Raw genomic sequence first — 27,968 nt, forward strand, 5'->3', positions numbered from 1 at the left:
GGCGAACTCCGAGTGTAGACGCTCAGTGATGCGGTGAAGTAGGGCAGTCGAGGAAGCTGTGAGGACGATGTCATCGACGTAGAGCAGCAAGTAAGCAATATGACCGCCCTCTTTGTAAACAAAGAGAGAGGTGTCCGAGACCGAAGCAGCGAAACCCAGGGTGCTGATGTAACTAGCGAAGCGCTGGTACCAAGCCCGAGGAGCCTACTTGAGTCCGTACAAGGACTTTTGCAGGAGACAGACGTGATCTGGGGCAGTCGGATCAACAAATCCAGGCGGCTGTTGGCAGTAGACTGTCTCCTCCAAATGACCATGAAGGAAGGCATTCTTCACGTCGAGCTGATGGATCGGCCAGGAGCGAGATACGGCGAGGCTGAGGACGACCCGAATCATGGCCGATTTGAAAACCGAACTGAAAGCCGATTTGAAAACCGAACTGAAAGTCTCGTCGTAATTGAGTCCATGCTGCTGTGAGAACCCGCGTGTCGTGGTGTGGAAAACCACAGCCGGGTGGCGGAATGCACCCGCCTAATCCTACACTTAGGATTAGGCGGGTGCATTCCGCCACCCGGCTGTGGTTTTCCACACCACGACATTTGGCGCGTCAGGTAGGGGGGTGCTTGGCTTTCACTTGATCATCGGCTCGGCATCACCATGTTTCAGGTGGCGAGCGCCCGGGGGCCAGAACTCGCGCGGCAAGCGCCCGCGTCAGCAGGATGGCGACAGCGTGTCATGCTCTCCCAGCTCGTCATCAAGCAGGTCTGGGGGAGCGCAGCTTCAACAAATCCCAGCTCGCAGCATACCTCACTCATGTGAGGAAGCCCGCTCCGGCGGAAAGCCGACTCCGGTCGCACCAAGCCCGCTCCGGCGGAAAGCCGACTCCGGTCGCACCAAGCCCGCTCCGGCGGAATGCCCACTCCGGTCGCACTAAGCCGACTCTGGTGGCTCTCTCCGACGTTAAGCCGACTCCGGCCGCACCCCCGACTCTACATCTCTATAAGTCCTACCTTTAGAGGTCCAGCAGGGAATAAAACATTTTCCTTTGTAACTAGGTAGTACTTCTGTGTGGTCCAGTCCGGTGAGCCTCCCCGTGGAGGGGTCCGGACCTCTGCGAACCAGGTTTAGGGAAGCGTACTCACCCTCCGGGGAAGTCCGGAGCCGTGTAGCCGCTTAGCCTGGTTCCGTACCCTAAGCCTGCATGCTCTACCTCCCTAGGGCGAGTACCGTAGTATTTAAGACTGGGGGCCCGGAGGTCCGGACAGCTCCGGCCTCATAAACCCGTGTTCTGGCTTACATCGCACATCTCATGTACATCTAATTATAAGGGAAAAGTTTATTCTCAGTTCGCCTCTAAGGATGTTACATTCCAATTTTAATCTACGCATTTTGTTTGCGCTAACCCCCACGTGGCTTCTTACTCTTGTGCGGTGATTGTGGTCCGAATTGAGTTGGCTAGCTAGTGACTTAGCTCGAGACCCCTCATGGAAGAGAGGGGTTCGGACCCCTGGGAACCTGCAGGTCTCCTAAGTGTAGGATGTGCTTGGGGGCAGTCAAGGAATGCTCGATCTAGAGGCGTAAGAACACGGAATCACACAAGAATTTAGAGTGGTTCGGGCCGCCGGAGCGTAATACCCTACGTCCACTGTGTGATGTATTGCCTGAGCTTGTGTGCAAGCTGGGGAGGAGCTATGCCAGTCTCTGCATGTGTGAAAACTTGTGGAACCTCGTGTCCGTGTGAACCTGTGTTCTAGCGGGCGTGCTCTCCCTTTTATATGTCCAAGGGGAGCACGTACACTGAGCTGGGCCCCGACAGGTGGGCCCGGCGATGTATTATAAACTACACTTTGGCCTTCAATGCCTCAGATCTGGAGATCTTGTCGTCGGCTTTCGTGCGTAGATTCTGACCAGGAATGGTCTTGAGCTGTCCTGTCGGAGTAGAGTCTAGGGTCTGGAGCCGCGCGTCGAGGTCATGATGAAGCGCCGAACTACTGACTCGGTCCGCTGTAGCAGCGTGCACTGTTGCTCCAGTTAGTAGCTGGTCATCATGACTCGTTGCCATCCGCGCGGCGCTGAGTCTTTAATGCTTGCCTTGGTAATTGACGAGCCACCTTGGAAATAGGCGGGCTTACCGTGTTGTCATGTCACGCCAGTCCAACCCGTGAGTGGGTATCCGATGCCCTGCTCTGGTAGCGCACGCCCCAACCACCAGCATTTAATGTGGCAGGAAGGCTGGCGATCCATAGTGTGGACTGACAAAAGCTACCCCGTGCCCAGCGGCAGCAGAGCACGCCTCAACCGCTCGCACTTAATGCGGGTGGGTGAGGGAGCTTCCAGTGGAAGGCTTCCGCCTGCGCCCGCGTCTGCGTGACATGTGGCGGCTCCGGACCCCTCCCGAGCAGCTAGCTGAGCCGAGAACTCACGGGGGTCCGGATAGGCACGTGGAAGTCCCGGACCCACCTGCGGGGGTCCGAGTCCGCGGCCACAGGTGCTGAGCATTTGCACCTCTGGGACACGTGGTGACACCGGACCCGTCCCCGAGCAGGAAGCGGGTCCGGGACCGTTGGTCCGGTGAGATGGAGCCGGACCCTAGGGGTCCGGCTGCTCAGCTCCTTAGGGCGTAGTTACGGATAACTACGCGAGTCTTGGCACAGTAGGAGTGGGTACCCCAGTTGCAGGGTACCGACACCGCGGACGACCCACCGGGCCTTATTGTGAGCGAGGGAGCCGTCGGAGTGGTACTTGTGCTTGAAGATCCACTTGCCTAAGACGACATTGGCACGAGGCGGGCGAGGGACAAGTCGCTAGGTGCCATTGTCGATGAGCGCCCTGTACTCGTCAACCATCGCAGCACGCCAATTGGGGTCGACGAGGGCGCTGCGATAGTTGGCCGGGAGTGGTGAGGCGTGAGTCGCGGAGAGCGTGAGGCGGTCCGGTGGCAGTGGAAGGGAGCCCGTCTGAGCCCGAGTCACCGGACGGGACGATGACGGTGCACGCGGCACGGAGACCCGCGCCGGCCCAAGGGAGGGCTGGACGCGAGGTATCGAAGAAGGAGCCGGCGCCGCCCTGTGCTGAAGAGGAGTCGGCCGCACAGGGCCCTGGACGTGCTCCGGAGGTCGTAGTTGCCGGACGTAGACGCGGAGAGGCCGGTGAGTAGCGGCCGGCTGGTGGTCGGCTGGAGAGCCGGCAGGGGCAGAGGCCTGCGTAGGCTCTGCAGGCGCCGGTGAAGGGCCGGCGGGCGCCAGTGGGGCGTGGCGGACGGGGCCATGCCAAATAATGGTAGGGTCCAGGTCGGCCAGGTCCGACTGATCGATGGAGGACCGCGTTCGCTCAACGTCCGAGGACAGAGCTGGCGCGGGAGGATGACCCTGCACAAGGAAGTCAAGTGATTCCGGTGGTGTCGAGATATGATCACTCTACGAGTGGAGAGATCCAGGCTGCGATAACCCTTCTGGGAGGAAGGGTAACCGATGAAGACGCAGGCTGATGAGCGAGGGGCCAATTTGTGAGATGTCGTGGCACTAAGGTTAGGATAGCAAAGACAACCAAAGACCCGAAGTATGGAGTAATCTGGCATCTTGTGATATAGCTGATGATAGGGAATGTCATTGTTGATGGACGTGGAGGGGCGCCGGTTGAGCAAAACTACAGCGGTAGCCAAAGCTTCCGCCCAGTAGGTGGGAGGCATGGAGGCATGGATCAGTAGGGTGCGGATGGTATTGTTCAAGGTGCGCAGCATTTGTTCAGCCTTGCCATTCTGAGCGGAGGTGTAAGGGCACGAGGAGCGAAGAAGAACGCCACATGCAGCGAGGAACGTAGCAGTGGCGTTGTTGACGAACTCGGTGCCGTTATCTGCCTGAAAGCAGCGAATAGGCAAGCTGAATTGAGTGTGAACGTAAGCAACAAAATTGACAATATGATTATGAACCTCTGATTTCTGCCTAAGAGGAAACGTCCAACAATAGTGACTGAAATCATCGACTATCACAAGATAATATCTAAAACCAGAAATTCTGAGCACTGGTGATGTCCAAACATCACAATGAACGAGTTCAAAGGGAGCTGAAGTGCTAGATGATGAACTAGTAAATGGCAACCGAAAGTGTTTGCCAAGCTGGCAAGCATGACAGAGACCACGTATGGTATGTTTACATGAAATAGCTGATAACTTATTAAGTGAAGCTATGGCGGCAGGCGTAGGATGACCAAGACGTGAATGCCACAGCAAGGCGGAGGCATCGGCGAGATGACAGGAGGCTGGGGGCGGGGTGGAGGGGATGGTGTAAAGATCCCCATCGCTATTGCAGCGAATAATCACAGTCCTGGTCTTCGGGTCCTTCACAGAAAAGCCAAGGGCGTCAAACTCAATAGAACAATTATTGTCGCGAGTAAACTGTCGAACAGATAGTAAGTTGCGTACATGTTGAGGAGCGACAAGAACATTATTGAGTTTAAAGGTGTGATCAGCTAGAGACAAGGTAGAAGTGCCACGACTACAAATTGGGATAGAAGAGCCATTGCCGACGGTAATGAAAGACGGCAAATGGGGAAGGCGGGAGAAAAGGATACCGTCATTGGAGGACATGTGCGATGTCACTCCGGTGTCAAGCACCCATGGATTGGCGCCCTGAAGTGCCATCTGGTTCAGGGCGGCAATGAGACCCGCCTGGTCCCAGCCACCTGGCGCAGGGTAGCCGGCGGGCACCGGCGCAGGAGGCGACACTTGCGACGATGAGAAGGCAGTGTGTGCCTGAGGAAGCGGCGCCATGGGAGGACGCCACTGCTGCTATGGGCCCCAGGCCCACGGGTTGAAGCAGACCCATGGGCTGTTGGGCGGGGCACCGGGTTGCGTTCCACTCTAGGAACCCTAGCCGCCGTGCTGCTGTTGGTTGCGGCCGCCGCCGCGACCACCACCGCCACCGCTGTTGCCGCCGCCGTTGCCGCCACCCTTGCTGCCCTTGCCCTTGCCCTTGCCACCGGCACGAGGCTGTAAGGACGAGGGCGTGGAGCGGCAGGAAGGCGAGGTACAGACAGCCGTAGTCGAAGCAGCAAGGGCGGAGTTGGAGGCGACCTTGTTGTCGTTGGCAAGGCGGAGTTCCTTCAGACGAAGCATATTCACCGCCGAGGTGAAAGACGGCAGCGGCCTCGTGTTGGCGATGAAATCGGCGGTGTTGGAGAGGCGCGAGTTGAGGCCGTTCAGCAGGGTGAGGACCAGCGGACGGTCCTGCATGGGGTGGCCGACGTCGCGAAGAGCGTCGGCGTTCTGCTTCAGCTCCGTGGCATAGGCCTCGATGGGGAGATCACCCTGAGTCGAGGAAGCGAGCTCCTGGTTCGCCTGGAACAGATCACGGATGGCCGTGTAGAGGTCGCGGGCGGTCTGATCCGGCACCATGGCGAGGTCAAGGACGCCATCGGAGACGGAGCCGTATATCCAGCTGCGCACACAAGCGTCGGGCTGATTCCAGGTGGGATCAGCCAAACGGGTCGCGATGGTGCCGTCGATGTGACCTAGAAGGCCAAACTTGCCGCACATGGCGGTGAAGAATGCGTTCCACTTGTTGTAGTTGGGCAGCCGGAGGTCGAGCTCGATGGGGACGTGGGTCTTGACGTTGACGGAGGCGTACGGATTGACGAAGACCGGAATGAGGGAGTCGTGCGCGGCGAGGAGGGTGCCCTGGCCGGTGCTAGGGCTGGTGGCCGACGTGGTGGAGGACGCCGACATGGCGCTAGGTTAGGGACCAGCGCGGCGGCGGCGCAAGCAGGGGGCTAGCGCGGCCTGGTGGGTGTTGGACGTGCGGGCCGGGCGGCGGCGCACGGGAGTTAGGGTTGCGGAAGGGGTGAGACCAGAAAACTAGGCCCGGACTCTTGATACCATGTAGAGAGATAGAGATTGGAGAAACACCACATACCCTGATTGGGGGGTGACCTTTCATATATATAGCCGAGACGGCTTGATGTACAAGTAAGAGTCTACAAGACTTAGAGTACAAGACAAGTCAACTATACATACCTCTAATATCAGGCATCAGTTTTTTGGCACATTGCGAGTATCGTTTTTATCTCGGAAAATGCTGCTGGCACAAACCAATGGCATGTGTGTACTTGTACGACAATGTAACCTTTCCAGTGTTCTATTCGGAGACGAGTGAATTGAAATCACTGTTAATGTGTTGATCAGTGATCACCACAAGAATGCTCATTGATGAAAGAGGATTAGCTGATCATGTTCTTTGGCACGAAATCCACGGGAAAAGCTGGACCCAAAAGAGACGCCATCCGTGCTGTCCATGACGTGTCAGCGGGCAACGGGCTTTCATTGCATTGCGCGCAACACACGCTTGCGCTTTCCGATGGCTGGCCGGCGGACATGCCACGCAAGTTTACCTTGCAAGGATGTTCGGCTGCATCTATTTTGGTTGTCCACAAATGAAAAGGATGTGAACATATCTATATAAATAAAATAAGAAAAAAACCTATTTTTGACCATCCAACTCTTGCCTCGGTTTGGTTTTGGCCATCAAACTTCAAAACCGGATATCTTTGATCATCCAACTCTTAAAACCGTTCATTTTCGACCATCGGACAGTTTTGTTACCCGGTTTCGCTGACGTGGACGCGGCATGGCGGTGGGGTCCACTTGTCAGCCACATCTCTCCTCTCCTCTATCTTTTCTCCTCTCCCTCTCCTCTCTCTTTCTTCTGTCTCCACCACCGGCAGCCGCCGGCCTCTGAGCCGCCCTCGGTGGTGCAGCCTCCCTGCGCGGCCTCTCCTCCGGTGGGGACGCGACGGACGCCGCAGCGCGCCCCCTCCCCTTCGGCGGGGACGCGAAGGACATGCATCGGCGACGACGGAAACGGCCGCGGGTTGGCCGGCGTGGGCGAATTACGACAGCGACACTCCGGCCAACGACTTGGTCACGAGCTTCCGAAGCAACTACTTAGACGTCTAGGACCAATAACTCGAACGAAAAAAGGCAGCGCATAGGTGCTCACCGTGGAGATGGCGTACTGTGGCTGGCGGACGACAATAACGGCGACACAACCTTGCCGGTGATGAGCGGTGCAATTGAGGGGGTGTGGTGAAGCTTTAGGTGCTAGCGGAGCTGTATACGGAAGGAATCGACCAACGGTGGAGTTTATCTTGCTAATTTCACCAGCGGCTCAAGCTCTGCTCTGTTTTTGCGTTGTGGCGTCTTGGCGAACTGCGGGCTCCGCAGTATCCCGGGCGACCGCTCCGAGGTGACCCTGGCGCTGGCGTGCGCCGAGGCGGAGGCGTGGGCCGGGAGCGAGGAGAGGTCGGAGGTGGAGCGGCGCGCGAGCATGAGCGACTCGAGCCGCTCGCGGGCCCCGACGTAGAGGTTGCCCGACCAGGCGCGGCGCATGGCCCCGGCGGCGGCGGGGGCGCGGAGCGGGAGTGCGACAAGGACGTAGAGGCGGCCCCGGCGGAGCGGCGCGTCGGGCGGCAGCAGGCGCGCGCGGGCGCCCTGGAGCTTGACCTCCTCCGACTCGAGCAGCTGGAAGCCCGGGTGGTCCCGCATCACGTCGGCCGCGGCGGCGGGGGGCTTGACGCGGAAGGAGGTGCCGTCCAGCTGCATCACCTTGGCGCCCTTGCGCTTTCCCCCGAGGCTATTGCCTATCTCCGGCACGGGGTGCGGTGGCACCACTGCGTTGCTGCCTGGGACTCGCGAGGAGGATGAGCAACTGAAAAGAGAGAGGAGAGGAGAGATGTGGCTGACAAGTGGACCCCACCGCCACGTGGCGTCCACGTCAGCGAAACCGGGTAACAAAACCGCCCGATGGTCGAAAATGAACGGTTTTAAGAATTGGATGATCAAAGATACCCGGTTTTGGAGTTCGGTGGCCAAAATCAAATCGAGACAAGAGTTGGATGGCCAAAAATGAACTTTTTCCATAAAATAATCAAGGTGACACTGGGGAAACGATTCCAATAGCTCTGGCAACCTCTATCTTCTTTCTGATATAGTCTGCATAGAACTTTGGCCTGGTCCACTGAAAAAACAAGGAAACGATTTTCGTTACAGCTAATACTATGAAGCATGCAGATGAAACTCTAGAAAATACCGTACCAGCTTTGTAATGGCATCTGCAATCAAGTCCTGAGCTTTCTCCTCTGTAACCTAAAGGTAGGAACAAAGGTTTCAAATATAACATAACAGATTAACAGTGGATTCCATTTTGAATTGTCACACAGACAATACTTACTTCTTCAGTAATGCCTTCTGTGCAATTGCGGAACTGAAAAAGGAAAGAGGTCAAATGGATAAGCATCAAACAGGAATACAAATCAGAAGATGGCATTAATTTTTAGCTGTGCAGGAAAAGAAAACCAACCTGCATTTCCATCTCAAAGCTATTATTATCCAGTGCATATTTCATTACATGTTCGCGTAGTGGAAACTGGTCCAATCTACAGACTTCCTCCAAAGCCTCTCTAAAACTCTTCTGAACATGTTTCGAAAGAAAAGGCATGGATTATTAGCATTTATCAACACTCCAGCATTCCGTAGTTGCTTAGCTGTGCAGAAAATAGTGCAAACTGCTAACCTTTAACTTGGCCACTCGCTTCCAAATCTCAAAGTACACGCCATCTAATTGCTTATACCAACAAAATTCCAAGTTCATGCTATCAATGCATTCCTGAAACAAAGAAGTCAGTGCCTTACATACAAACCTCCAAATTGAAACTGAAGGCTCTGCTAGAGATCCTACATAATAAGCAGCATGAGCTAATCTGGTGGTTATATTGGAAAAGCCAGTAGCGATCTTGATTGCTTGGGATTCTCCTCTTCTGCATATTCTCCCCCACTAAAAAAGATACGAGCAATTAGAGTAATACAAAACTAGAGAAACAGTGTCAATCTATGGTTTTTGTATGGTCACACTTACCTTAAGAGTTGGCCACCCAATATGAATATAGTCCCCCATCCACTGGCAAAATGTAAAAGGGTTGTGAGACCAGAACAAGAGAAAATACCGTACAAAATTTTGAGCTTTGCCCAATATATTCTATAGTGCATACCTTAAGCTTCTTCGACAACTCTTCCCAGAAATCAAGGTATTCTAGTTCAATCTCGTACTTATGAAAATACATGCGGTAATCATCCCAATGGACATACTCACAGCCACCCTACATTAAAATGGATGAAAAACTGTAGTTTAGAAATTTCTTTAATGACAACCAATAAGTAATTCCTTTTTCTCTTTAAACTAATTCATCTATGGCCAATCGTAAGTGTCTGCCATTCTGAACAAGCAAAAAAAAAAAAGCCTTCACCAATTTCATAAAAGTAATGACCAGCTGCCATAAAGTCACTTGTTTGCATATCAGATTATGAGTTGTGTTTTCAATGTTAATTAATGCTCAGCCTACATACACTCCTACTTTTCGTAAAATCATTATACACACTGATATTCCCATTTAGTTTGTAAAGTTCTAGGCTTATAGCTAGAATCATCATCAAATCTTAATTTTGGGGCCCGTGTCATCGTGACAGCTCCTAACCATACTAACACAAAGGATCAATCAAATATGAAAATACATACGCGATTTTGAGGGACCAAACGTTGGTAGTCATCCAAGGCAGCAGCTGTGAGATACTGGAAGGACCAATCAAACATGTCGTCTTTTTCAATGTACCAAATTAAACCCTCCTTGTCAAGATTGTCCAGAATGTGATCCCCATCCAGTTTAGTTTCATCTTCCACAAAGCACTTTAGCTTTTCCTTGAGGCAGCGTCGACGGTGGTAATCATATTCCAATTCAGCATCATGTGCACCCTTGCGCCCTTGTTGTGTCACCTGTTACACGATGAGATCATTGATGAGCAATGAGATAAATTAAATACGAACCGTAGGTTAGGCGAGCCAACATGTATGTTGAGTAGGACAATCGAAGCGATATTCCGACAAACAACATGAATGTGGATATGTAGAACAGCTCAGAGCATGTAATGTGATTGATGTGAATATGGATGGAACCTTGTAATATTCGATACGGCACAGAACATGGTGAACTTGAAGCTTTTTTATCTCATCGCCCAGTTCAAGATAAGTGTCAACACGAGGAGGTTCGCAGGGCAGCTGTCCATAGTAACCTTGCAACTCCTCATGGTCGATGCTCTCTCCCACACCCAATTCGTTCAGTTGCTGGATTAAGAGGTCTGCTTCTTGTACCTTTATCATCATTTCCTCTGTAAGACGTCTTTTGTCATCAGCCGTAAGTTCTTCACTGCGATGGGCAGCAGTGTTGCCACCCAAAGAGCGACCAGCTGCAGAAGCATCGTTGGAGCTTCTTCTTCTAAGCTTCTGATCAACACGCGGGGTGGTCTCCCTTGGAAAAGATGGATTGCTTTTTGACTGCTGCTTCTCTCTTGCAGCTGATCGTTCTGTGTTGTTGCCAGGCGTTCGGGTGGTGCCCAATGGCGGATGACACGACTGTCGAGAAGTCCAGGCCCTCTCCTTTCTAGAGCTTTTCGATGCCATCTTCTGTTCACTCGAGTCCCCACCCACTTTCTTCTCCTCTATGCGATGCTTCTGTTGTTGGCGCTCCACCTCGCGCCGCCGACGACGGCGAGCAGGGCGCCGCCAAACTCCGCCGGGGTCGTCGTCGAGCTCGCACCTCCGGCGATCCCCTGGACAAACCTTCGAGCGCAATGACGCTCTACATCTCCCTCTCACTCTCCAAGCCGCTAGCTTCACGAATCGGCGCTCGGACGCTACGGAATTTGGACGGCAAGTTGGGGAAGATGAACAGTAACTCAGGGAAAAAATTGCGCACGAACGCACGGTGCCGCACACCGTTCTCCAATTCACTTCACGCTGATCACAATCGGAGTACAACGGGCCTTTATAGCCCAAGGGACGCACCCACGACCCACTCGACGCCCTACTTCACCGGCACGGGCGCACCAGCTCCGCCGCGGGCGCGGACGCGCTCTGACGTGCACTCGCCACGCACCCGGAGATGCCGCGCCCAATGCGGAGCTTCAACGGCTTCAACGTCCGCATGACCAACGCGGATCACACCACGACTTCCGCCTCCTGATCACCCGTACGATCATGGCTCTGATCGCGCTCACGATCACCTTCGCGCGCGCACACACGCGCGCTTGGCTCACACCGGCGCGCTTGGCTCACACCGGCGCGCCCAACGACCAGTGCACATTACACCTCGTGCACACACACACACCAGCTCGCCGCCCGTGCACGCACGCACGCGCACGACGATCGCGCTGGGTTTACCCTAATAATCACCCCCTAAACCCAGCGCCGCCTACGCCGGATCTTCACTGGAGGGTTAGCTCGTCGTCGACGTCCGCCGTAGCCGCCTAATCGCCCGCACGATCACATTGACGGTCGGCTCACGATCGCCGCTCCACGGTCGAGCGCACGCACGCCCCGCCGCACATGATGTCCACGCGCCCGCACGCGCCCGCCATCTTCTTTCTCGTGGTAGCCACGCCTCACGTCGCCGCCGCGGGCCTCCGTCTTCTTCCTCAGCGACACACGCCGAGGTCCTTCTCGCCATGGCCGCGCCACCGCGTTGCGGACCCGCACACGCGCCCAAGATGATCGCCGCACGATCGCGCAGGGCACCCGTTCGACGGCTGCGCGCACGCACGCGCTCTCCGCGCTTAACGCCCGCACGCACACACGCGCATGGCGCAACACAGATACGGCCGCGTGCACGCACACGCTGCCGCACTTCGACGCCACGCGCGCGCAAACGCACGTTGCGCCTCATGTCGATGACCACGCGCGCACACGCGTCCAGACGGCCGGCGAGCTTCCTTCTTCTCCACCGCCGGCGACACACGCCGGTAACCACCACCAGCCGCGCCTCGGATGGACCGGCTCTGATGCCACTTGTTGGCGGTCCACCTCGCGCCGCGACGACGGCGAGCAGGGCGCCGCCAAACTCCGTCGGGGGGGGGGGGGTCGTCGTCGAGCTCGCACCTCCGGCGATCCCCCGGACAAACCTTCGAGCGCAATGACGCTCTACAGCTCCCTCTCACTCTCCAAGCCGCTAGCTTCACGAATCGGCGCTCGGACGCTACGGAATTTGGACGGCGGGTTGGGGAAGATGAACAGTAACTCAGGGAAGAAATTGCGCACGAACGCACGGTGCCGCACACCGTTCTCCAATTCACTTCACGCTGATCACAATCGGAGTACAACGGGCCTTTATAGCCCAAGGGACGCACCCACGACCCACTCGACGCCCTACTTCACCGGCACGGGCGCACCAGCTCCGCCGCGGGCGCGGACGCGCTCTGACGCACACTCGCCATGCACCCGGAGATGCCACGCCCAATGCGGAGCTTCAACGGCTTCAACGTCCGCGCGACCAACGCGGATCCCACCACAACTTCCGCCTCCTGATCGCCCGTACGATCATGGCTCTGATCGCGCTCACGATCACCTTCGCGCGCGCACACGCTCGACTCAACCACACCATGTCCGCGCGCACACACGCGCGCTTGGCTCACACTGGCGCGCCCAACGACCAGTGCACATTACACCTCGTGCGCGCACACACACACCAGCTCGCCGCCCGTGCACGCACGCACGCGCACGGCGATCGCGCTGGGTTTACCCTAACATCTGTGCGATTGCTCCATTTGAGCCTGCAACAGCCTGATGCTTCCGAGGTGTCTTTCCATTCGCGCCTGCAGCAGCCTGGTGCGTTCGTGGTGTCTCTTTGCTCAAGCCAACACCTGCCTTCACCGTCTTCACTCTCGAACCGCCACTGGAGCCCGCGCCGCCCTTCCCGCCGCGCGTCGGCTGCGCCATTGTAGCGGCTCCACTGGAGCCCGCGGCCCCCAGCAGCCCCTTCAGACGGTGCGCTCCGGCGGCGGCATCTCTCGAGTCGCCTTCCTTCCTCGGTGATTCTCGGTGGCGTCAAGGCTGGAAACCCTAACCGGATCTCGCCGTCTCGTCGCTTCCTTCCTTCTCGGGCTGGAGGGGAACACCGAGCACCACTCTCGATTCGATGGAGAGGTTTGGCGGGGGAGGGTGGGAAGGGGTTTCCCTCTCCGATGAGGGGAAACGAGTCCGAGGCGGCGGCGTGCCGAGAACGAGGAGGGCTCGATCTCTCTCTCGGGATTGGGGGTGGCCCAGGTGGGGGGATCGAGTCCGCGTCCGGTCCATGTGGATATGGTGGTTCTGGTGGGCTCGAAGGTAAAGAGGCCTCCATTTCTTAAAAGCCCAATTTATTTAGGCCTGTCGCTCGCCTTGCAAACACGCGGATCCAATTTTTTTTCTTTGGCCGTGTTTAGTTAAGAATTGATGGAATTTTTATTCATCTTTAACCACTAATTAAAAGTATTAAATAAAATCTAATTACAAAACCACCTCCACAACCCCCGTATAAATCGCGAGACGAATCTAATAAAACCTTTGACCGCACGATTAGAGGTTGGTACTGTAGCATCACTGTAGCAAATCATCAATTAATTATCGTCATTAGATTGGTCTCGAAAAATTACACCCATCCTTGAAAAGGTTTTGCAAATAGACTTCATTTAGTACTCCATGCAGACATTCGTCTTTTTGTGTAATTTTGATTTGGCGTCTAACCAAACACGGCCTTTATTCAAAACACACACACAGAGTTTTTCCTAAGAAAATAATAAAACACCCATACAATTTTTTTTGGGTCGAATGTCCTCTACGGAGTACTCCTCCAGCAGTAATTTTCTTTTTTAATAGTTGAATGCCCGTGCGTTGCTACGGGTGCCATGTTGTCAAATGGTAGCAACATTGCTTGTCTCAAAAGTGAACCTCAATTAGCTGTTGCAGTAGTCTGAAATTCTGAACTAAGAAAAAGGACTCATGCATTACCAGAATCAAGCATAAAGTTGGGAATATTATGAACAAAATCTTTCCAGCTAATTATCAAAACTACAATCAATAGCTGAGTGTTGAGATTTCAAGTGTCAAATCCTTGTCCATGTTGGCTACTTGATAGTAAACTTGTCAATTGGATTCAATGTTTCAAACTCTTAAGAGGAAACTATAAATGTTTACATGGATTAATGATGAAAACATTGCTCGTGTACCTGACATACACTTGATGCAGACAAGCGCTTCTTCTCAGTAACAAGCACTGCCAAAGAGCACTCTACATAGCATTGGCAGATTCCCATTTACTGAGGCATTCGAAAACACTGCCTTGATTATTTTTATTCAAATTTGTCAGAACTTGATTTTGTTGCTTGAACACAACAGATACAGAATCAAATGGTGTCATTCCTTTCAAAAAAAAAAGAATCAAATGATGTCAAGGTTCTCCACACAAAATTCATCGAATGCATAGCACGCATGTGACATATCACATATGGAAGCCAGAATGAACTGATGAACAAAAACGGACACGTGAGGAGTAGCAGCTGTTGATGTACCAGGAACAACCTTGAGCAGAACCAGACAAGAAGCCACCATAGCTAGAATTCAAATTTAAATCACAACAGTTTAGCTGCCAATTGAGTACAAGTATAGATTATTCTAATCCATAGGAAGTAGGAAAACCAACAGATTTTTATGTTGCATTGAAACTAAAATCTAACTAATGATCTGTGCTCACAGTTTTTTTTGGAACAGATGGCCCCTGCTTGCAGACAATGGGTGTTCCAAACCAAGGAAATGGTTGGCTGTTTGTCCTCCGAATTTATTTATAGGTTGTCCTAAGGGGAAGCTCTTAAAATGTTGTAAACCTGAAACATTTGATAGGAATGGTGACTACAAGTCAGTGTTATAATGTAGGGAGTGTTATATGAAACATAACCCAATTACTCCTAACTGTCTAATGCACTTGTACAGGTTCCTAATTACTTTGTCCTGCACCCAATTCTCAACACAAAACTAATATAATTGCTCACAGTAAAGGCCTGAGTACTGAAAACAATACAGTTAATAAGGGGAAACAATAGAGAAATGAATGAAGTGGAAACAACAGAGAAATGTATAACACACAGAAAGCAATGGCAGCAGTAAAATTGAAACACAGCGGCCCTGCATTAGTAGAGGTCCCGCCTCCTCCCAGGTGATGAGGACCACACAGAAATTTGTGAATGCGTAAGTATTAGGCCTAGGTGAGAGATTTAGCATTTTGTGCTACTTTTAAATCAGTTTAGACTGGGACATTGAAAGAAGACAGTGAAATTACAAAACTCACCCAGTAACAGATTGGCAATGCAGTTGTGAAGGATCTCCTCTACGAATTAAAATCACAACTCACCCAATCAAATAAAAAAAAACCATACCTATTGAGCTCTTCTATTGCAAGATCTGAATTTGCAGATCTAGCCACTGCCTCATGCTATTGTGATTCCTTGACTTAATATGGGATGGTTTTTATATAACAACCATTAGTACATTACTGAAGGAAACAAAAAAAAGTTGCACCAGTTAACTTGTAACCATAAACACTGTTATAGCCAAACAGTTCTTACAAAAGTAATCAAATATCCTACTTGCCCTATTTGCCAGAAATGGACTCTGTAGAATAATCCACTCACATGTACTTGCAGCAATATTAATTGGATAAGAAAAAATGAGAATACGTTAATTTACAGTTTTACACAATTGCAATAGGTATTGGTCTTTCACTTGTATGATACAAAAATGTCAGCGTTGAGGATCACATGCTGGACAACTGATGAAGACATAAGGGAGCACTTGCAATTCGCCCAATGGAAACATCGAGTATATATCAAGATTCCAGAGCCATATGGAAGCACAAACTAAACGAGACCCTAGCCCTAGAAATTCCAGTCCAAATCGTGGGAAGCAGTAGGAGTTAAGGGTGTGCGACTACGATACTTCCGCATAAAAGCAATTCCCGCACAAAGAAGCCTAGCAATCCGAACAATCCCAAGGAGCCTTGGGAAATTCTTGGGACTACGAGCATTAGAGAGATGGAAAGGGAAACGTACACCACAATGATGATTCAACAACTCTATGCTCAACATGCTCACTTGAGGAATCGGGAACCCACCTGAGGAGGCGCAGGGCGAGCGGCAGCCTACTCTGCTTGCTGGTCAGGGAGGAGGAGCGGCAGCCTGCTCTGCTTGCTAGTCAGGGTGGAGGAGGAGGCGCAGGGCGAGCGGCAAGGATGCGTCCCGCGAGGCCGGAAAGCGGAGACCGCGGCCCCTTGTTGCTGTTGCCGAGGAAGGAACCAAAGACGGCTCGGGCTCCTCGGTCTTCACGGGCACAGGTGGCGAGGCAGCGGCAGACGCACGGACCCGGGCAGGGGGCATCGCGTCCTTGAGTGGAGCCAGCGGCTGGGCACGAGTGGGGAGGCAATGCAGCGGGCGGTCGGCGCCGTCGGAGGCGAACTGTCGGCGGCGACGGAGGCGAGGAGGCCGGGTGTGGCGGCAGCGGTTTCGGATCCGTGCGGGGTGGGGGGGAGGTGAGAGCGGAGCGCGAGGGGGAGGAAGGCGCGTCGGTCGGGGCGTCAGGGCGGGGGAGCGGGGACGTGGTGGTGGAGGGCAGCGGCGCGAGCTGGCAACTGCTCTCTGCTCGAGCGGGGGAGCGACGAGCGTGGAGGGGGCGGAGGCACGGCGCGGGAGGCAGACCCACGGAAGAGGCAGACCCAGGGGAGGGTAAACAGAACTTCGTTTTTTTAGATAGTAGAAGAGAACAAAGAAGACGAACACAGTCACCACACCGCACTCGTGCCCTCCAGGCCTCCACACCCACGCACACCACACCAACATAAATCTTCGCTCTGGGCAAAATCTTCACTCTTAATGAAGTGCGCCTTCTAAGATCCTTTGAAGTTGTGTTCTTCCGAGTACTACTTGTGATCATCACATTTCAAATGGTAAAGATGAACTAGAATTTACATACCGTGATTCTGTTATCATTGCGCTAATCTTATCTATGTGCAGGAAATTGGGTACCTTATCCCAGACATGATCAGAAGACAGCTGAGTTTGACTATTTAACATCAACCGTTGGCTGAATGCTCAGTTGGTGTTTAAACTGTTTATTAAACGGTTCTGTGTCGGGCGCAATGCAATGAGACTGGGAATGAGTGCAGCAAAAATATGATGTAGGTTCAAAGCGTGAGATTCTCAGCCAATGTTCAGTGGAGTAGTAATTTTTATCTTTTGCAGAATGTTGCTATCTGAAACAAATGCCGGTTGTTCATGTACAGGACAACGTAACATTTTCAGCGACGTCAGGAGACGAGTGAACTCACGGTGTTGATGTGCTGGCTGACAAATCTACTGAAGTCTGATCGAAGACGATCAACTGATACTAATAACCTGTAGAGTACGTGTTGATCATTGTCATGACAAGAATGATGATCGATCATTCATGAAAGAGGATTAGCTGAACAAAAGAGCGACCGGAAGCACCTCCGTTTGCTATCACTTCATACATGGTCCTTCAGATTCACCTAACACGCCACGCCATCCGTGACGTGTCAACGGGCAGGCTCCGCACGCCTGCGCTTCCAGTGGCCGGCCGGGGGAGATGCCACGGAAACGGCGGCGGAATCGCAGGCCCGACCCGCAGCTCGAGGTAACCCCGCCGCTCCCACCGCCACGTGGGCCCGCGCATTCGGTCGCCCCCGTCGTCGTCGGCTGCCGGGTGGGGCCCACCTTGATGACAGGGCGTGGGAGCCCATGCCCATCCATATCGTTATCCACCAGCTACGTCACCGCCCCGCGCAGCCCGCTACCTATGACAGGTGGGCCCCGGGACGTTCCCGCACGTCAAAAGGCTCTCCCTCCGGTCGGTCCGACCCTCCAAAAATCGTCGCGTTTCGTATCGTGTCGTGCCGCTCTTCTCGCCTTCCCTCCTCCTCCTACTCTTCCTCCACCTACTGCTCCGGCTTGATCGGGGAGCTCGCCGGATCCGCTAGGGGGAATTTCGCGGGGCCCTCGAGCGCGGCGATGGGCAGCTTGGGAGGTGGGTGCCGGACCGAGCTCCCCCGACGCCGGGATCCGGCTGGGGGAATCCGGTGGTGGGTTGTGTTTTATCTCGCCGTGGCTGACCTGTTCCATCCGTTGCTCCTTCTAATGCTGCAGGTAGCGGCGGCGCCGGGGCCGGCGGCAAGGTCGGGCTTCCGGCGCTGGATGTGGCGCTCGCGTTCCCTCAGGCCACGCCGGCGTCGCTCTTCCCGCCCGCCGGTGAGATGTCCCCTCTCTACCCCTCCGCCTCCTGCTGTTACTGTCGTGCCACTAGTTTTTTGCTATTTTTGGTTCGAATTCGAGAGGTCAGAGTAGCTCGATGGAATCGACTGCGGCTGTTCGAGCTGCAAATGCTCCTTGCTTCCGCGTTGGAGAAAGAGATTGGGAGCAATGCCTTGCTCATCGCTTTTTTAGAGTGGAGGGTTGACTGTTCTGTTCATACTTTCGCAGTAATATCTCGAGTCTTGTGTTGCTTGATTGGGTGCAAATTGGCAGCGGTCTCGTGTGTACTAGCTTCCAAGAGCTGTTAGGTGGAGAATACGAGGGGTTTGTTGGGCATCCGGAGGCTGCAACCATGTTTTGTAATTTCGATTTACTTCAAGTGCCTTTATGATTTTTCACTCTTATCCACGGCCAGGATTAGTGGAGTTTGGTTCGATTCAGAGCTGTTTTTCTCAATGCTTAGAAGGACATGGTTTTCTTGTGGCGTGGTCATATAGGAAATAATAAAAGAAGTCCTTGTTATGCATTAAAAGTGGTAGCTCCAACTGATGGGCCATCGCATGGATGATAGCTTTCGATAATAGCAGTTGACTTCCCTTGCTCTTCTTTTCTTTGTGACTAGTGCTTCTGATTCGATAATAATTGGGCGGCTCTCTAGTAAGCTTGCATTTAACCACATGTGATGTGAACCTGTTTTGTTATGCTCTGTCGTTGTCAGAAAGAACTAAATTTTTGTTTTTCAATCTCTATCCCCTCTAGGCCTACTTTGTAACTAAATGCTGGTGGCAGTTTGGTTAGTTAGCAGAGAGTACTGTTACAAGCTTGGATTACTGTATCATAGCTTGCAGCAGGTGAACTGCGACTTGGGGCATTTTTTATCAACTTTTGAGCTCACCTGTTTATGGTTGCAGTGTCGGACTATTACCAGTTTGATGATTTGCTGACTGATGAAGAGAAGGCACTCAGGAAGAAGGTCCGAGGCATTATGGAAAAGGAAATTGCGCCCGTTATGACTGAAGTGCGTTTTTGCTTCTTAGTGAAACATGTCTTGTGTGCTGAATCTTGTGGTGGCCTAGTAGATACCATGCTTCTTCTCTACCATGACATTTTAATCTCCCTTGGACTGACTTGCTGATGCACTCTAAGTCTGCGATACTGCCTCATGTTGTCATAAGCTTACATGGTGTCATTTTACTCTGCAGTACTGGGAGAAGGCAGAATTCCCATTTCATGCCATTCCCAACCTTGCAACTCTTGGCTTAGCTGGTGGTACAATAAAGGTACAAACCAAACAAACCGTGCTCTGCTTCCGAATGTCAGGCCTCATCCACATGCACATTTCATTGATGTTTTGCATTCAATTGTACAGGGGTATGGGTGCCCAGGACTGTCACTTACAGCTAGTGCTATTTGCATAGCAGAAGTTGCACGTGTCGATGCGAGCTGCTCCACATTTATTTTAGTACACTCCTCTTTGGCTATGTCCACGATTGGTAAGTCTAGCATTCGATCTTGGCTAAGAAAACAACTTTGTACAACAAAGCTCAGTGTTACAGTTTTTTTTTTCTTTTTTAAGTGTAGCCCTTTGTGGTTCGGAGGCTCAAAAGCATAAATACTTGCCTTCACTTGCCCAGTTCAAGACTGTTGGTTGTTGGGTGAGTTACATTGTCCAATTTATTTTTAATCATTTGCTCTTGTACTGTCAGCACCACTACTCATCGCTTCAGTATTGTGGATGCTATTTGATATTTCACCTTCCTGAGAGAACTGTCTCCTTTCTACAGGCATTGACAGAGCCAGATTATGGAAGTGATGCAAGCTCCTTAAGGACTGCAGCAACCAAGGTTTATTTTATTTGGAAGCATGACATTTTTTCCTGAAGATAAATTTGGATATTTCTATTGATGAGATGTGGCCTTTTGACGCTAACCTTGTTGGTTTTTTCTTTTGGAAGGTACCTGGTGGTTGGCATTTGGATGGCCAAAAGCGTTGGATAGGTAACAGCACTTTTGCAGATGTGCTCATCATTTTAGCTAGGAATGCAGATACAAACCAACTAAACGGGTAATCATTTTTTTTTCTATCCTTATGTTGCTGGTACTGTTAATCGTATCTGTTCATCTCAATATGAAGCTATATCTATTGATGAACATTGCAAGGAATACATTGCTTGCTGACAATGAATGTGATACACAATTCTAGATTTATTGTGAAGAAAGGAGCTCCCGGTCTAAAAGCCACAAAAATTGAAAACAAAATTGGACTCAGAATGGTTCAAAATGGAGACATAATTCTTAATAAAGTATTTGTCCCTGAGGAAGACAGATTAACAGGTATCAATTCATTTCAGGATATAAACAAGGTACTTATACATTTTTATTACAACCTCTTATACTCTGCTTTGTCGGATAATCAGAATTGTATTTTGTTAAAGTTTTAATTTTTCTGAAACAGGTTCTCGCTATGTCTCGCATTATGGTGGCATGGCAACCGATAGGCATATCAATGGGAGTTTTTGACATGTGCCATAGGTAGGAATCATCTTACTAAATCTATTTGTAGTTTATCCAGCCTGATATGTTTAAGCTTTCCACTATATCACATTCTTTTACTGAACAGGTACTTGAAAGAAAGGAAACAATTTGGGGCCCCACTGGCAGCTTTTCAGCTCAACCAAGAGAAGCTTGTACGAATGCTTGGCAACATTCAGGCCATGCTTCTTATTGGCTGGCGACTATGCAAGTTGTATGAGTCGGGCAAAATGACGCCAGGCCATGCTAGTTTAGGCAAGGTTAGTAAACTGTAATATAGGCATATAGCTAGCGATCATTTCCTCATCTTGGGTCCCACAAAGATTGCATCATTATTTGTATCTTGTACAATCTACTGAGAAGTGATAACATTGATGCAGGCATGGACGTCCAGGAAGGCGAGGGAGGTAGTTTCTCTTGGCCGGGAGCTATTGGGCGGCAATGGCATTTTGGCTGATTTTCTGGTTGCCAAGGTAAGAGGGGCTCAACATTTATTGAGATTTACTCTTTTGGTATTCTCCAAACATGACAAAATAAGTAGAAAAATTTAAGAATGCCTTAAAGATTTTCGACTACCTGCTTGTTTGTGATAGAATCATTGCACCTTGTAAACCATGTGATTCGAGTTTCAACCTTCCGTGAAGAAAGAAGTTGTCCATAACAGTCCTTGTCTCTGCAGGCATTCTGTGATTTGGAGCCGATTTTTTCGTACGAGGGCACGTATGACATTAACAGCTTGGTGACGGGCAGAGAGATCACCGGGATCGCTAGCTTCAAACCTGCTGTGTTAACGAAATCACGCTTGTGAAATTCTCCTAGTTTTCTCTTACAGAGGAAGCCACAGTGAACATGATAGACACGCATCTTGTATAAATTCTCATGACGGGAATAAGAGCAACTGAAGATTATATCGATTGCACTGTTAGTTTTTCTGATGGTGCCTGTGGTCATTTTTCGTTTTGCGAAATGTTCCTAGCTCGAAATAATGCCATTTGTTCCTACCATAGATGCCACTGCCACAAGACAGGTAGAAAACATGTCATTATGGATCGAATTCCTGATGTAACATAATTTTTTTTAAGAATCCTCATCCTAGTGGTTCTAATACTGTATTATAAGAAAAAATTTCATCATCTGACGATGTTATACTCTTAAGCTGCATGCATTTCTATTTGATTAACCACCAAAAAATGTAGTTGTATGCTTAATCAGATAAAACAAAGTACTAAGGTAAAACTGTGGGGATCACTCCGAGGCGGAGCTAGAAATAATGGAAATGAGGAATAACTCAATCAATTTGTTTTTTTAATGAAAAATTCAAATCAATTTGTTTTTTTAATGAAAAATTCAAATCAATTTGTGTTTATGCATGTCTGGAATCCTAATTAGGATTCCTAATGACAATGATTACATTAGAAATAGCGGAGATGGAGAATTTCTAATGTAATCATATGTAATCATTGTCATTAGGAATCCTAATTAGAACTGAACAAATTAATTAAAATTCTAATTGAAATCTGAACAAATCAATTGAAATAATCAAAATCTAAACAATCAATACCTCACGTGGTCATGGCACAACCTATATATGGAGTGAACTAAGGGGGTGTGTCGGATCCATTGACTAAACTTTATCAGTCCCTAGTATATCAGATTTTTGGATGCCAATTAGGAGAATTAAACATGAGCTAACTGTAAAATTAATTACATAAATGGAGACTAATTCATGAGATGAATCTATCATTAGCACATATTTACTGCAGCACAAAATTATCAAATTATGGACTAGGCTTAGTGCCATTTATGTAATTGGGTTTATAATTAGCATATATTTGATACTTCTAACTGATGTCCAAACATATGATATGATGGACTAAAATTTTAGTGCGGGGATCACCCTTTAAAAAAGCACAAATTTGGTAGTCTCGTATACATCCGTATAATAAAATTTATTACCCATAGCAACACAAGAGCACTGTGCTAGTAATTACATATTGTAGTTGTAGGATAGTGTTCCATGGCTTAGCATGTGTTGCACCTTCTCCGGTTACAAATGAGTGACATTTTATTTTAGACATTAACAGTGACGTTGTGACACGGAAATTTTATTTTGACCAATAATTCCAAGTGCAATATAAACACAAAGTATAACTGAGTCGAAATGTGAAAAAAATATAACACTTACTTTAATTAGATTAGACAAATTGGGGTCCTGGTTTTTAACACTCTGACTACTGTTCGCAACAGTAAAGACTACCAAGGCAGGGTTAAAAAAACCGGCCGGAACCGGTCCGGTTACCGCGGTTACCGGTCTAACCGGTCCGGACCGGTTCCGGTATCGGTCGGTTAGAAACCGGCCCAAATTCAAAATTTAAATTTAAATTCAAAAGATGAAAAATTCCCAAAAAATTTCTAAAAATACTTCAAGGTGCGACGAATCTAATGGTGTCAAATTTTCTCAAAAATTCGTTCATATAGTATAGTTTGCGGGGATTTGAAGTTAAACAAAAAAACGTGCATACAAAAGTATACAAATACAATATAAAAGTAGTACAAAAGAGGGTTGGAGGGTTCATTTAGACTAAAATATGTTATACAAACATTTATTTAGTATACTTTGCGGGCATTTAAATTTAAACAAAAAAGAAAAAAATTGAATTTGACCGGTTACCAGTCAAACCGACCGGTAACTGGTCAAACCGGCCGGCTAACCGGTGCTGACCGTTTCAACGGGAATATTTGAATTCAATTTTGAGTTTGGGCGGTATAAACCAGTTACCGGTCCAACTGGTCCGGTAAACCGGAACCGGTGGCCGGCGGTTTGGGTCAATCGGTCGGGGAAAAAAAACCTTGATGAAAGGTCGCACGTTGCCTCTGGTGTGCCCATTAGTTGGGAACTTGATGCAGCGCAAAGCTTTTTAAAAGGGCAAAGCGTTGGGTTGCTGGGTTTGAGGCGCGACGAGTCGGAAGTGGAGCAAGGAAGGCGGCGAACGAGCAGCAAAGAGGCCGCTCCGTCGTAGCAGGTTAGGCTATGCTCTTTCTCTTGCTCCTCCTTCCTTGGGCCAGGGAGGTTGGTAATCTTTGCTGGGGCAATCTTGTTGGTTCCACGGCGCCGACGGGGATCGGGAATCTATCGCCGGCGGAGAGGGTGAGCCAGAGCGGCGCCGGTGTGTGCGTACTTAGTTTGATCCAGTCCCTCACTCCCTCGATCGGGCTCTAACTCGCCGGGGAGGTCAATTAATGCGGCAGTTTCCCAAAATGTGAATGTCTCACTAAAAATGTTTCTTTCCATCAGTGTTTCTGTGAATCGGGTGGCCTTCTTCTCTAGGAGTAGAAACTTTGGCAAGAATCACATTCGTTTCTCAATTTCCCCTATGAAGTTGGGACAGGCGGACAGCAGGTTTCTTCCCACAAAATGCCGAAATCCCCCTTCTCTGCTCTCTCCTCTATGCACAGATTCCTCGCCCTATGTTGTAAAACCCCACAAAATTTAGCTAAAAATTTCTTGAAAATAATGGTGGCGCAGGGTGAAAAAAAGAAGGGGAGATAGTTAAACAGAAATGTTAGGTACAATCTGTGGGCAAAGTTTAGCCAGTGGATCAAAGAATTATAAATTGTTGTTTACCCCCAATGTCTTTGATGCATTTTCATATGCAGGGCCACAGGGGCATCTCACTACAGTGCAATATTTGGGTTTTCTTACCGTCTTGTGTGGTTTCATTGATAGATGGGCAGCACTTGTGAGTGTTCCTTGAGGTGTCAGGATCACCATTACAAGAACTGCAAGGGCAATGATGAGAAGATACGATTCGATGATGTCGCTGATGAAGATTTCAACAGCTGCATGGGCAATAAGAAGATGCGATTCCATGTTGTCATCGATGAAAAATTCAGGAGCTGCATGGTGAGTTAGATCCACTGGACATTGCCACCTCATGCACCTGACATGTACCTCCTTCCGACAACTCTTTGGGACCAATGTTGCTTCCAGCACTCTTTTTTTTTTCACTTGACATCTTATGACTTGCATCTAGATGAGGGTAATGGAGGTGTTTCTAAATGTAACAGGAAATCAGAGAAGGTGTTTGGAGATTCCCATCCAATCATTCTCTTCTTAATACATAAGCCGTGTTCCGTCCTTGCACTGTCTAGATTAAAAGATTCAAAGCAGGAGAGGGCGCTTTAGTATCATAGATTCCCAGCCAAGACATTCAGTTCTTTGTACATGGCCCATACTTGGTTTCTTTCACAATGTTGCATTATTAGTTATATATGCTATGCAATACTTCATGTATCAATACTTCTTTGGAACCAAAAATGTCTTCTGAAACATTTAATGAGGTATTTTAGTACTGTTTAGCTACCAAAAAATTTATGCAACATGGTAACTGACACCTTGCAAGCAATGAGCCTTCTTGTTAATTTGTCATGTTCTTCTGAAATTTCTTACCCTAACTTTAATTTCATCCTACAACAGCGCATACCACCAGAAGTTGGAAGTCATTTTAGGAAAATCACTTCTGAGACCATCAAGATAAATGCTCCAAATGGTTGCCTATATGATATCGGGGTTTCCAGGGAGATGGGTGAGATAGTTCTACGTTCTGGTTGGGATGTTTTTTCCGCTGCACATAACTTGGAAGAGAACGACTCTCTCGTGTTCAAATTCTTTGGGAACTCGACCTTTAAAGTCCAGATATACAGTTCACATGGTGGTTCCCAGAAGATCACTTCATGTGTTAGTCCACCTTCTGAGATCCTTGAAGCTGTTCTTCCCAGTACTTGTGATCGTCACGTTTCAAATGGTAAAATGAATTAGAATTTACATACTGTGATTCTGTGATCATTACACTAATGTTATCTATGTGCAGGAAATGAGGTACCTTATCTCAGACACAATCAGGAGACAGCTGAGTTTGACTATTTAACATCAGGAGGCTCCTGTTTAACCAAGGTACAAGATGAGAAAGTATTGGAAATGGCTCACACAAACAGGTCTCAAGTTCCTCTGTATGTGGCAGTCATGAAGACAACCAATGTTGATGTGAAGAGTTGCTATATTGTAAGTTGCAGCATTTTTTTATATCATTGTTATTATGCTTAATTAAGTTACTGCAATCTGATTTTCTGGTTAAGACTTACATCTTTAAAAAAAAATCCTGCAGAGCATTCCATCTATACTCTTGAAAAATGTTACAGAGGAGGTGTTTAAGGCTACTGTTAAACTAGAAGCCCCTGATTCCAATATATACAGCGTTTCAGCTGCCCAACAAAGTGATGATGAAATAGCTCTCCAGTCTGGATGGAATGATTTTGTGGTTGCTCATAGGGTGCAAGTGGGTGACCTCGTCATTTTCAGATACAAAGGGAACTCTCGCCTTGAAGTTTTCATCCTTGACCGAAATGGTTGTCAGAAAACCTCTTCATGTTTTGGCAAGGAATATGTTCCCAATGCCCAAGAAATGTGTGATGATTCAGTTAAAATTATTGATCCACCCCATTCAAAGGTTGATATCATTGATCTGAGTAGCAGCAGTTCTGATGATGATAACAATGTGGCAGCATACACTGAGAAGTTAGCTAGGCTCCAGAAGCAGCACTTTGACCATTGTGCAAAATCTAGGAGGATAGATTCAACTTCCAGCCAATCTATTAAATTAAACCATGGTATTGTACTTATTTATTTAGTTACATATTTTGCTATTTACTCTATTCTTATATTATATGAGTTGATGGCCAAAATTTCAGATCATGAAACTCATGAGGATCTTCAGAAATATATGGTGGATGGGGTCAGTCGGAGTCGGAGCCCTCTCAATTCCAACTATTCTGAGGTTCCATCCACGCCTCTCTACATTATATCAGGCAGCATAACTCTATCTGCAGCACAGGGGAAGATGGTTCTAGAGAAAGTCCAAGCAATTGGATCTGAATTTCCTATTTTTGTGTCGGTGATGAACAGAACCAGTACTAGTGAGAATGGTTTCCCAATGTCAATGGTAAGTTGATAGTACTTGCTTATGTACACCTACTAATAGGGATATGGTTATTAACCTTTGGTTAGTGTTCTATCCATATACTGTAAATATTTTGGTTTGCTCTTGGATAGAACACTTCTCTGATAAGAAAAACTTGCAAGAAAGATCTTATCGATGAATGAAGCGCTCATTTCATCTTGGAGTTTTACTATCAACAAATATCCCATTTGAAATTTGATGATGCGAAATTTTAAAAGGATGGTGCAGACTTTGCACTCCTGCAGTACATGGTGATTGGTACACAGTAGATGAATCGATCATTTTCTTAAATTTGGGGCTTTTTTTCATACGGAAATTCTCAATTATTCAGTTATCATCTGACACCTTTTTCCACTTCTAAATAGTATTTTGCCACGGAATATGCTAGAAGATGTCTTCCATTGGCAACCCAAGATCTTATTCTTCAGCTGGAGGGCTGCCAAAGCAAGCAGTGGCACACTGTGCTGCACGTCTACAGTGTTCACAGCCGTGCTCGCAATTACGCGAGGATATACAGTGGCTGGGCTAAATTCGTTACCGTGAACCGTCTGTGTATGGGAGATATCTGCATGTTCGAGCTGGTGAAGATGACAGAGAAGCTCAAGATGATCGTGCATCTCATTCGCAAGTGAGGTGCACATATGTAGAGCTGTAGCTTGAGCAATCAGAAGGGGCTGGAGCGGAGGCATTCTTCTTTTGTGTTCACGGTCTCTACCTGTCTGGGAGATCCATATGAACTCCATCATCTTTTGTGATACCATTCAATGGGATGGTGTGCAGTTTCGCTGATATGTAGTATTTTAGATGTTAGCTGTTATCAGGTAGGCTAAATTGGATATGGTCAGAACAGAAACAGAAATATTTGTCTGCCCGCAGATCTGAATATATTTGACTCCTATATTACCATAGTACGATATTATGTGCATAGAATGCCTGGAGATTACAAAGTGTGGCGGTCGCTCCTGAAGGACAAGCACTACATTCTTATGTTGTCGTTTTTCAGTACGCAAATGGTCATGTCTTTCTACTGCGTCAGCCAGATCATCGTTGTGCCCAACCTTTGGCATGATACAGGCACAGTTCGTTCAGAACAAACGGGGCTGGCTGTTCTGTTTTTCCGGACTCACTGAACAAATGTAAATTGACATTCAGACATTCTCCAGGATCCAAAATTCCATGTCCTCAAGTTATTAATCAGACACTAACTGTATCATCCGTTGTCAGTTGTCACTCTTACAATGATCGTTGGTTTTGTAA

The 27,968-nt window shown here is 49.1% G+C and overlaps 4 protein-coding genes and 1 long non-coding RNA gene across 9 annotated transcripts; 2 read left to right on the forward strand and 3 right to left on the reverse strand.

Annotated features, from left to right (window-relative positions):
• Positions 1-7,132: 7,132 nt before the first annotated feature.
• On the reverse strand, positions 7,133-7,909 carry LOC120700597. The gene has a single exon (XM_039984846.1). It carries the CDS (start codon positions 7,907-7,909, stop codon positions 7,133-7,135), a length of 777 nt encoding a protein of 258 aa, XP_039840780.1.
• LOC120701219 lies at positions 7,794-10,651 on the reverse strand. Its single transcript, XM_039985355.1, has 10 exons — positions 9,996-10,651; positions 9,561-9,815; positions 9,037-9,144; positions 8,904-8,945; positions 8,727-8,822; positions 8,562-8,654; positions 8,349-8,459; positions 8,220-8,252; positions 8,084-8,134; positions 7,794-8,006 (listed from the first exon to the last, which is right to left on the reverse strand). The coding sequence occupies exons 1-10, from the start codon at positions 10,497-10,499 to the stop codon at positions 7,917-7,919; spliced, it is 1,383 nt and encodes a 460-aa protein (XP_039841289.1). The 5' UTR covers positions 10,500-10,651; the 3' UTR covers positions 7,794-7,916.
• A 2,950-nt stretch (positions 10,652-13,601) lies between these two features.
• Positions 13,602-16,614, reverse strand: LOC120697534. 3 transcript variants are annotated; one of them, XR_005684526.1, is made up of 4 exons: positions 16,015-16,614; positions 15,281-15,396; positions 14,078-14,731; positions 13,602-13,829 (listed from the first exon to the last, which is right to left on the reverse strand). It is a non-coding gene; the product is annotated as an uncharacterized LOC120697534 (long non-coding RNA). The 3 variants fall into 3 exon arrangements; XR_005684524.1 differs by lacking the exon at positions 15,281-15,396; XR_005684525.1 differs by having other exon boundaries at positions 15,281-16,614.
• A 1,160-nt stretch (positions 16,615-17,774) lies between these two features.
• LOC120697535 (acyl-coenzyme A oxidase 4, peroxisomal-like) lies at positions 17,775-21,778 on the forward strand. Of its 2 annotated transcripts, XM_039980797.1 has the most exons (13): positions 17,781-17,939; positions 18,059-18,160; positions 19,075-19,181; positions 19,366-19,443; positions 19,533-19,656; positions 19,745-19,818; positions 19,948-20,007; positions 20,118-20,227; positions 20,366-20,525; positions 20,618-20,694; positions 20,783-20,954; positions 21,075-21,167; positions 21,374-21,778. In XM_039980797.1, exons 1-13 carry the CDS (start codon positions 17,924-17,926, stop codon positions 21,500-21,502), a joined length of 1,302 nt encoding a protein of 433 aa, XP_039836731.1. In that variant the 5' UTR covers positions 17,781-17,923; the 3' UTR covers positions 21,503-21,778. The 2 variants fall into 2 exon arrangements, with proteins under 2 accessions (XP_039836732.1, XP_039836731.1); XM_039980798.1 differs by lacking the exon at positions 19,075-19,181 and having other exon boundaries at positions 17,775-17,939; positions 21,374-21,641.
• Positions 21,779-23,580: 1,802 nt separating this feature from the next.
• Positions 23,581-27,636, forward strand: LOC120697536 (B3 domain-containing protein Os03g0620400-like). 2 transcript variants are annotated; one of them, XM_039980799.1, is made up of 7 exons: positions 23,581-23,717; positions 24,422-24,598; positions 25,172-25,499; positions 25,566-25,756; positions 25,860-26,361; positions 26,443-26,693; positions 27,077-27,636. In XM_039980799.1, the coding sequence occupies exons 2-7, from the start codon at positions 24,422-24,424 to the stop codon at positions 27,341-27,343; spliced, it is 1,716 nt and encodes a 571-aa protein (XP_039836733.1). In that variant the 5' UTR covers positions 23,581-23,717; the 3' UTR covers positions 27,344-27,636. The 2 variants fall into 2 exon arrangements, with proteins under 2 accessions (XP_039836733.1, XP_039836734.1); XM_039980800.1 differs by having other exon boundaries at positions 23,587-23,717; positions 24,352-24,598.
• Positions 27,637-27,968: the final 332 nt, after the last annotated feature.

This window comes from Panicum virgatum, chromosome 3K (genome assembly GCF_016808335.1).
Source record: "Panicum virgatum strain AP13 chromosome 3K, P.virgatum_v5, whole genome shotgun sequence".
Classification (NCBI taxonomy): domain Eukaryota; kingdom Viridiplantae; phylum Streptophyta; class Magnoliopsida; order Poales; family Poaceae; genus Panicum; species Panicum virgatum.